At 28.6% G+C, this 10,927-nt stretch overlaps 2 protein-coding genes across 2 annotated transcripts in view; one reads left to right on the top strand and one right to left on the bottom strand.

Annotated features, from left to right (window-relative positions):
* Rab11 (RAS oncogene family member Rab11) overlaps positions 1-3,298 on the top strand; it is a 28,619-nt gene extending 25,321 nt beyond the window's left edge. Inside the window, exon 6 of the mRNA XM_014421288.3 lies at positions 1,039-3,298. The gene's annotated coding sequence lies outside the window, so the exon portion shown is untranslated. The remainder of the gene's footprint in view (positions 1-1,038) is intronic.
* A 1,340-nt stretch (positions 3,299-4,638) lies between these two features.
* Positions 4,639-10,927, bottom strand: part of CREG (Cellular Repressor of E1A-stimulated Genes) — a 20,231-nt gene continuing 13,942 nt past the window's right edge. The window contains exons 8-10 of the mRNA XM_014421290.3: positions 9,331-9,450; positions 7,790-7,871; positions 4,639-4,915 (exon numbers count right to left, since the gene is read on the bottom strand). Of these exons, the coding sequence (XP_014276776.2) occupies positions 4,728-4,915; positions 7,790-7,871; positions 9,331-9,450 (390 nt within the window). The 3' untranslated portion in view covers positions 4,639-4,727. The remainder of the gene's footprint in view (positions 4,916-7,789; positions 7,872-9,330; positions 9,451-10,927) is intronic.

Here is a 10,927-nt window from a genome sequence, read left to right as displayed (position 1 = left end):
GCTTCCTCTTCCATTCCTGGCAATCCTCCGAGGCGCCTGAAAAGAAGATGGTCTCGTGACCTTATATTGTAAATTGTTTTTAGAGTTCTACTACTGGGTAGTTTCTCTACATCCTGTATCATATCATTATGTCATTATGATCAAATTTACTTGTATTTTTTTATACAGTTGTAAATTTCAACAAATAAATAAAAAATAAATTATAATAGTTCATGGTTATAGCATTGCAAATATTTGAAGGGATGTCTCTTGCACGAGACTATCCCCCTCCCATTATCAACTGTTAAAAAAAATAACTAATACATTGTTACTAACCCTTTAAGGCCAATCATAAGTCTTTTTCTCATTAAGACTGTCTAATGCCATTGTAACGTAGCCAACATCACATATATACTTGTTGTATATTTATGTTATACAGTTGTAAATTTCAATAAATAAATAAATTTAAAGAAAATTATTTAACTTAATTATGAACAATTACCCAAAATTCAAACATATTAATTTTTTTATTCATATTATTATTTCCTCACTTTGGTTTGACAAGTATCTTATTTTCATTTAGACCTGAAAAGTGAAATATTGGTTACTATCATTAATAAATCATTTTCGATGCCATCTGGATTATCTTTAGTTAAAAATTTTTAAATATAAGAAGATGGTCAGGGTTGCGGTCAAAAAATAACAAATAGTTTATAACTATTTAATGTCCGACGTTTTGCCCCACTTAGCAGGGCTGTTCAAAGCGATAGGTTAAACAGATAGTACTATCTGTTTACAGTATCACTATTCACTATATCACAGTATTACTATTTGTTTAACCTATCGCTTTGAACAGTCCTGTTGAAGCCCTGCAAAGTGGGGCGAAATGTCGGACATTAAATAGTTATAAACTATTTGTTATTTTTTGACAGCAATCCTGACCATCTTCTTATATTGTTTAAGCAGTTACAACCTTGTCAAACTAAGGTAACAATTTGTGCATAATTTTAATATAAAATATCTTATATTTTTCCTAAATCAATATTTTTTCTATTTTAGGTTTGTTTTTGAGAAGATTCTCAAGAGGTGTACAGCTAAGCAAAACAGATGGTATTAAGAAAGGATTCAGAAATTCATAGCCTAATTATTACCTGGCCTAAATGTCAATAAAGTACGCCTGTGTCCCATCGTTGCAACTAGTTGAAAAGAAGCTCATGTCTCTTGAAAATATTTTATCGTCTTAATCACAACTTAGGGATAGACCATTTATAGAAATATATGACATATTTTGTTTGTTTTAAAAATAAACAATTGATAGAAAAAAAAAATACGTACAGGAATACATTTATATAATGCTGTTTCAATTTATATATAAATTGTTTTTATTTGATTTGTGATGTAATTAGTATAGTTGTTTATTGTAGGGGCTATGAATTTCTGTCCAAAAACAATTTTAAATCCAAAACAAAGTTATTATAATTATTTAATTCACTACATCAAAAGTTAGCTGGAGTTGTGAACATGTCTAGTTTTACATTATGGAGATATAAATATGAGGAACTATGTTGCTGTATTTTCTATTTTTATTGGTTGGTAATAACTAACGTAAACAAAAATTATTTGTGAGTTGTTGATAGCTATATTTTTTCCTATCTATCATTATTTGTTCGTTCCGATTATTATTAAATTTTATTTCACCAAAAAAGCTTTTCTTCCTAACCTGTTTATTGTCATAAAATAATTATGGTTTTCCATAATTTTTTTCTATTAATATTTTTTATCTCGGTTGCTATTAAACTATTTGTGATATTTTTATTGATTAGCGTTTTTGCGAATGAAGCAATAAATATTGTCTTATTATTATTATTATTTACTTAAGCTTTTGAAGTTTGTTGTAGTCGTAAGCCATTGTATTCAATTTAATTTTTAGGCCTATGGTTATGATTTTAATCAAAGATTTAATAGTTAAATCATTTGTAAACGGTATATATTTATTGTTCATTTAAATTTAATTATATTTTAGATTATAATTATATAAAATGGTATCTCAGTACCCCGTTTACTTGGTCATATCAGTTCTCAGTTCGGTTTTTAATCTTTTCAGAACCTCGATTAGAAGTGTATTACTAAGGCTTACTCTTAAGTGCTGAAGAGCGGAGTACCTGGTTGTGCGTTGGCTATCAAGTTTAGATTTTACTATCGCCCCTTAGCTATATTTTATTTTATATAAGTACACCTATTTGTTCCACAGAAATTTTAATAAATGAGCGGCATGCCACGTATACACATTCCAAGAGAACTGAAATAAGTAAAAATATGTCCCAATTCAGTCCTTTCACTTATTACTTTTAATAGAATAAGAAAAAGTAAATAGTTTATCTGAAACTGAGAAATGATATTACCTTGGAGAATGGGTCTTGCCATATGTTTTTCTTTCCAAAATTTAATTATTTTTTTAATGTCTATTTTAGTAGACATATTTTTTATTTTATTCTTATAAATTATTAAATAAATATTATTTAATTGATTCTGTTTATTCAAAGTTGAGAATATTATTATTAACTGTGAAGATATGTTTTATAATTTGGGTTTTTATTATATAATTGTATACGTTCTTATCTCCTTTTCAGATTTAGTTGTATACCTTTAAACCCTTCAGATATTATTAGAATATGTAAAATTTAATCGATCATACATTATATTTTTGTTTTTCATCAAACTTAATACATGTAGTGAATTTGATTGAATCGCTTTAAAATAAATTTAAAAAAAAAAAATATTTTTTAAAATTACTATTATGGATTCTATAATTCACTTTAATAAATATATTATTATTTATAATGTGTTTATATCAAATATACACAGTATACACGTTTATGTGTATTCTATGGGCTTATTTATGGGGATTTTAATACATTTGTGAATTGATTGTATCATTAATTTAAAATTTAATGTTTAAAAATATCTTAATTCATCCAAACCTTGGTGCTTAGTAAATATCACTCTCTGTTCCCTAAATGGTATGTTTAATATCGATGAAATTATTGTTATGTTACCATTATTATACATAAATGGGATATGGATTTACATATTCCCTGATAAATACATGTATTTTTTCTTTTTTTATTTAATTATCAGTGCCTTTTTTCCATTGACATAGATATTTTAAGCGAGGGTTTCTATAGGTAAACATCTTAAAAGTTAGATGTTTTTACACAGTTTTGTATAAATGTAGGCTATTACACTGTTATTTTTGATTATTCACACCTTATGTAAAATATTAATACAAAAGAGAAATTAAAATACTGTTTAATGATTATACCACTCTCCTTTTTATCCTCGCCTTTTAATATTTTCATTATTAATATTAAAAGATATAGCATAAACTTTTTATTAAATTTATTTATTCACATTTATAACTGTATTTAAGTATAAATACATCTAGTAAACTTTATGTTTGATTATAATGCTATGATACAGGGTTGTAGAGAAACTAAGCATTGGTAGCACTCAAATAATATTTCTACATTAGGAGGTCTTGAGGCTATCTTCTTTTGAGATGCTTTGGAGAATTACCAAGAATGAAAAAGGAAGCAAGTTTAGAAACTAGTGGGTTTGGGTCATTAGGGAGTTTATAATGGAAGGATTGATATCTGGTTCGGGCTAGATCGGTTACATAGGTAACATTAAGGTCTTTAAGGATGATTTTATTTGTGACAAAATAAGGAGCATACATCCCTTCCTTTTTCTACCCATGGGTACTTTAAGGGGGTGTTCCCTGAAATTTTTTTTTTTTTTTTTTTTTCTAACCTCCTATTTATTTATTTCTTAACAATTACAATTATATATTACTTAACCTAGGAAAAAAATTATATATACTCATATTTACATTTTATCTTGTTTTGCCTGGAGGCATTATAAGATGAGGAAAACATTGTCCGCTGAAGGCGGTTTGTACATGAGTGGTGTGATAGCCAGGGAGCTAACAAAGAATGAGGAGGGGCCATTCCGGCTGGTGGTGTTGAGGTGTGGGTGACTTCAGGCTGCAGAGCCAGAAGTCCTTCCCTCGGCGAGGACGTCGACCAAGGGGACCGTGCTTTGCCACCTCCCAGGTCTTGGGGGAGGGGCGAGGTTCCCTGAAAGGGAAATTCACACTTGGTTTATCAAGTTGAGCTAATTTATATTTCTGGGATTATTAAACACCATCAAGAGATGCTTCATGTAAGATGTTAGCTTTTAGTGTATCAGAAGATTCTATTGTAATCTTCATTGATTTAAATAATAAATTTAATAATATAATAAATGGTCATATATAAATCAAGTTACATTATTTGCCAAAATCAATACATGAGGTCTAGTAAATGACTGTTATAGTTCAGGTTAAGGCAGCTGCATTACATGTTCTGCATGTCAACATGTAACAGTTTTGGTGGCTGTAGTAGTTACAGTATAGACCAGCAGATAGCGGTGTCGTTACATCTTCTTTTATTTTTATAACTGTATCATCAATAATTAGAGACCTCTCTTTTATGTATAATGCTTAATTTGTTTTATCCCCTTAGTTACACTACACATCACTTGTTTTATCAGCAATCGTAATCTACTAACTAATTCTGATATCTTTATGGGCAGGAATTTTCAGAATTAAACAAAAAAGGATTAAAGAGAATAATAAACATTTATTTTACATTATATTTACAAATGACACTAAAATATGGCTTAAGTTAAATCTACAGCTTGTTACATATTTAATTAAAATATGCCTTCTTAATATTTTCCATCGGTATGACATTGTAGTTTATCTTTGGGAAACTCTTGCGACTTGGAGTCAGTGTTACATTGTAGTATTCCGGTACAGTAGGATACTTACTACCACCAAAATAATCTACAATCTGTACATTCTTTATGTTCAACTTTCCAAACGTGAATCCGTGACCTGAAAATTAGAATAAATTGTCGTTTGTACTATTTTTAAAAGGTTTTTTGAAAATTAATTAAGAAAAATATTAGTATAAATGTGAGATGATGGTCAGGGACAGGTTACAGACAGTCAAAATAATAATTCAACCTTTTACTTTGCAACTTCTTCCCAAAGTCTTTCATAAACTTTATAACATAAAGCCATAAAAACTGAAATCATAAAATTTCATCTTGAAAAATTATTGGTTGAACATATGTTACTAAGTACAGGAATATGGTACAAAAAATTGCAGAAAAATCTATTTACTAGTGACCAATGGTTTATCCAAATTTGAAGGGCTAAATGAGAACAAGATACAAACATCAGGCATCATATGATAAGGCTATAAGAATAGTTGTAGAAAGTTGTATAAATACTGATAAAGAATATATCTATAAATGAACTGAATAATAATAAATAACAAGTACAATAATGAGTGATAGAATTGAAAATGTACAACGGGAGTAACGAATAGGGAAATAATTTTTAGAATTTTTTTTTTTTTCCTACGCCACAGGAAGTGAGCTATTACGCCATTTTCCCTCTCGCAGCCCAATACAATTTGACTCTTTCTCTTAGTTGGTCCGCATCTCGCTCAACATCCTCCAGACCAACACATGCCAAAAGATGGTCCCCATCCATGTTCCTCATGTTGCATAGAGGACATTTCGGGGAATCTACGATGCCAATTCGATGGAGGTGTTTTTGGAGCAGATCATGTCCTGTTACTAGCCGAAAACAGGCCACTCTCACAGCTCTGCTGAGATTGCCGGATATTTGTTTATCCTTATCCAGTAGGCTCTCCCACTTCTTTCCTTCCGCTTGAACTTGTTCTGTCCTTACAGTAAGAGCTTATAAGTGATTTCACTGTTCTTTAGGAAAGTGGTAGAACAGGCTGGTTCTCTGCACAACCAAGTTTAGGCAACTTGTCAGCTTGCTCATTACCATCTTTTAGAATTTGTAATTTATAGTTAGAATTATACTAGAAATATTGCTATGTTTAATATGAAATGTTAGTTATCACATAAATGGTTATTTAGTAACAACTTTAAGCAATCAAAACAGTTTTATTTAAATCGGAAGATTGTTGATTGACTCTGTGTAATTAATAAAAGGAAGATAGTCCGGGTGTGGACATTTTATGCATTATAAATGAACAAAGTAAATTGAAAATTAGATGTAAATTTAAAAGCAAAAATAAACAAGAAATACAAAAAATATTAGACATATAATGAAAATGGTCATAATGAAATAATAACATAATAAAGTTGATAAAAGAGAAATATAAAAATACATTACACTCTAAAAGACGGAATATTGTTTTAAATATTAATATGTACAATTTCCATTTTCATTATATACCTAATAATTTTTTTATTTATTTCTTATTTATACATGTTCACATATTTTTACATCATTTTTAGCCATACGTTAGTTTACTTTTATTTCATGTTATCTTTTCTCTTACCCTGTTACATAATTTCACCTGTTTGTATCTTCTTAAGCTCTGATGAATTCTAGCATAGCACTGTCTCATGATAAATAGTTTGTTTACTATTTGAATTATTTTGGCAGCACCCAGACCATATTCCTTTTATTAATTAAACACGGTAAAACTATGGTCTTCCAATAAATTCATTTATGTTGCTATTATTTTATTCTACTTTTAATTTTTTTTTTTAAACTTATTTATCCATTCAAGTGCTTCCTGTAACCGGTTTTTTTATTATATTTTCCTTTTAATCTATGTGTTAGTCTTATTCTCGTAAAATGTATCTATTTGTTTGTTCTTAGTAGACTGTTCTACTGCTGTGACTATGAATGATGGTCTGCTTTCACATTGCCGTCTAATATTGAATTTTTTTAGCGGGTCACTGAAGAGGATCTAGGAGGGTGAATTCCGGAAAGCGAATTTGTTGATCGGGTAAATTGAATAATTGTGAAAGGGTGAAATTGGATGAGCAGAAATGAGAAAGAAAAATAGGAATGAAACATTTGTATTTGTTGTACAGACCGAAATGGATTGTAAAAGGAAATTGTAGGGGTGAAAAAAATTGTTTATTATATCCTATTATTGCATCTCTTTTTTTTTTATGATTATACCATGTATGGGTAATTTATATATGTCCGATTACGGATTGATAAGTATGCTGTGTGAGATAGCAACCTAATGTATTTAGGCAGCATAGATAAATAAATAAAGTATTTCTCTCTATATATATGTTAATACTTAAATATATATATGTATACATATGATTCTTTGTATAATTTTTTTATGTTTATTGTTATAGCCTTATTATACTTTACAATGTTTGTATCTTGTTCCCATTTAGCACAGATGGAGACCTAAAAAGAAGAGCGAAACATTGGTTTGGTTTTTAATAAATCATTTTTTCTGCTATTTTGTGTACCTTTCTTGAATGCCGGATCATCTTCATACAATTAGGAAATTATAATAAGAAATTATAACTTTTAAGCTCTGTTTATCAAAACTATAGTTAAATCAGTTACCTAGGCAAACTAAGGTAAAGATTCATAAATAATTTCAGTATAAAGTACACAATATTTTTCTGAAATCATCAATAGTTGTTTTTGAAAATAATGGTTGAAATTCTACCATTAACCTCCACTCTTTCTACAAATTCTTCTTAGACACTCCCAAATAATTTTTTTACAGATCTATTTCTTATTCTATATACTTATATATTTTTTTCATATAAAAAACTACACTATTTGTAACATCCATATTAGATATGATTAATTATTTAAATTATAATTATTATTATAATTAATTAAAATAATTTAGATGGCGTTGTCAAGAATTTTTTTTAAACTATCATGGTTACTTACTGGCAGGCCAGTCCTTCATTTCAGGATGTCTTGAAAATAGTGCCTCCTTTGCCAAAGTCCATTCCTCAGTGTTATTCTTGATCTAATGTAAACATAAAATCAATTAATAAAAACTTTATTTATATTTAATATCTTTATTCACGTCTATCAATCAATGAAACTGATAAACATTGAATTGAATAAATATAAAATGATATGGGATGACATTTATCAACATTAATTGTCAGTCAAAAAGGTCTCTAATCCAATTCCCCTTCATCCTTCTGCAAGTCTCGTCTGTTATGATTGAGCTGGGGTATCCTTTCATGGATCTTTTGTAGGGGATACTTATATATTTATTAAAAATAAACCTTCCTAATTGTTACGATGGGTAGGGGTTCAAAAGGAACCTTTACTAACCTAACCATGAATAGAAATGAAAATAAAAGAAACGAATATCCGAATTTTGTTATTGTATTTTGACTAAGTGAACACAATGAAGTGTAAAACAAAATAAGCAAACATGAACTGAAACAAAAGAACTTAACTGAGGTTATGTCGATTACAAAATTATATTGAAGTTGAACAAAAGATAAAAAAATGTCTTAATATCACCATGGATGATGGATGGGGACCCTGGGTAAATTGTTAATGTCCTCGTCCACCCGCTTTGTACTCATGGAGTATGAGCCGACTTTGGTTAGAGCGAAAATGATGGCCAAAATGCTGGCTACTAAGATTAAGTAGTCTGAAGAAACATGTCTGCCGATGTGTGTGCACACAATGAGACTCAAAAGTGTATTGTTTATTTACTATTTTATTTAATATAAAAAACAAAAGAGTTCATTTCTTTTAACATAATAGAAAATCATATGTTCTATAATCGATAGTAAAATATGTGTTGGCTGCAACATTAATAATTTACTGATACAGCTTGTCTAATCAGTAACGACTATGGTCTGGGATTTATTCCTATCAAAATGTTAATTTTGAAAACATATCTTAACCTCTAAAAACTAGTTTAAAGTATTAGGCTCAATCTTACGAAGGAATACAAACAAAAAAATATAAATTTTGCAATGTTGAATTTCACTCTTAGCTAGTTGTTGAAATATACCCTTCTCATAAGAACTACACATATATCATTTATTAAAAAAACCAAAAAAAAAAAACAGTGTTGCTCCTGTTCCAACTTTTTAAGAATATCTTATTTTTATGGATAGTGAAAATATTACAATTAAAACAGATCAAATATTAAATCTATTAAAGATATAATCGCCTTGATATATAGCTAATGTATACATATAGCAATTTAAAAGTGGCAACCTCATTATATACAATACCTTTTGAAATTTATGGGATAAGAAGGAATCTGCATAACATTTATAAGAAATTAACGACATACAAAAGCAATTAACTATTCGATACTGAATTAAAATTTTTTTTTTTGTTAAAATATAATACAACATCTAAAATATACTCTTGTTGCAGTTTAGTTATTTATTGTTATCATTTAAAACACAAAAATTATATTATCAAGGAGTATTATTAATTATACTTACAAATTCGTAATCTCCAATGAGCATGACCTGGGCACAAAGTGGATTTTCAGGATCTATATCATGATCTTTACAATAGCCAGTTTGGACAAGACTAGTTGTAATTGCACACTTTCCATCTAGCTGTCAAATTAAATAAAAAAATAAATAAAAATAATTTATATAAATCACAGCATATTATATCACTGCTCTAGAAGAATAATGAGCCGACTAACACAATAAAGTCAATTCACAAAATTTACAGTTGCATTGTTATACCTCCGGACAAGCGATATGTTGAATGAAATTATGGTATTTTATTCAATTTGTAGCAGGATAAAGATAAATACAAAATAGTTATTAATTAACATAATAAAGAGTAGTGAACTGCTGTATCAGAATATATAACTGGAGAGATCTCTTAATTAAAGTAACTAAGGAGTCATAATAACTGAGACAATAATTAATAATGAACTAGTAGATTAAAATTTTGAGAAATTAAAAAAAAATCAGAGAATTTTATCATAAAGAATGATAAGTACTGAAAGTACTTATTAATTAAGAATAGCGATTTGGGTAAAAAATTTGCTAATGGAAATATCTAGTTATGGAAATTTAAATAATCACAGGTGACAAATAAAAAAGTGGCAAGTAAAAAAGTATTACAAAATATATAAAAAGATATTTTAGAAGGAAGCTTATGGGATGAGTTAAAGGTAGAGATAGGAATGATAAGAGATAAAAGGAATTTATTTATAATATAATGAATAATTAAATAATGAAGGCCTAATGAATCTGAAGGTTTGATGACGATGCAACCAATCACCTTCTACATACGTCCTTCCAGTGATGCTCCTCCGAACCCAATTCTACTAAATCAGTATTAACGCAATCTTCCCATCTACATTTCGGTCTACCACTTGAATGTTTATCCAGGTTCAGTATTTATTAACATCGTTACTAAGTCCTACAACCTTACACGCCTATCTTACAACTTTAATTATATTTATAGGGGGTAGTTTCCTTAATTCAGCGTTGTGTAGCCTTCTAAATTCTCCCGTTAGTTCATCCTTTTTCGGTCCGAATATTATATGTAATACTTTATTTTCGAAAACTTTAAGGCACTGTTCATCCCTTACAGTAAGAGGCCACGCCTCGCATCCATAAAGAACAGTGGGAAGGATAATAGTTTTGTAAATTCTAATATTTAAGTTTTTGGATAGAAGGCACAAGCTAAGCAGTTTTAAAATTGAAAAATAACAAGCATTTCCCATCTTCAAATTATTTATAATATAAATATAAAAAGATGGTCAGGGTTGTGATCAAAAAAAGAAGAACAAATAGTTTAAAACTATTTTAATGTCCGACATTTCGCTCAACTTTGCAGGGCTTCATCAGGGCTAAAAAGATACAAAAAAAAAAAAACTGAGAATATTACAACAATAAGATACAATAAGGTAATTCAAGCTAGGATAAATATTATGTAAAAATAAATTGATAAGAAATTACATATAAATAATAGGAAGGAAGACATAATATACTATTTAATAAATAATAATAATAAATAAACTTGAATAAAAAATAAGTAACAATGGCTAGAGTAAAAATTTTTTAAAAATAC

The sequence above is a fragment of the Halyomorpha halys genome, unplaced genomic scaffold (genome assembly GCF_000696795.3).
Source record: "Halyomorpha halys isolate HHAL.00 unplaced genomic scaffold, Hhal_1.1 Scaffold311.1, whole genome shotgun sequence".
NCBI lineage: Eukaryota > Metazoa > Arthropoda > Insecta > Hemiptera > Pentatomidae > Halyomorpha > Halyomorpha halys.
The sequence above is the reverse complement of the archived record's forward strand: the minus strand, read 5'-3'. Positions and strand labels throughout refer to the sequence as shown.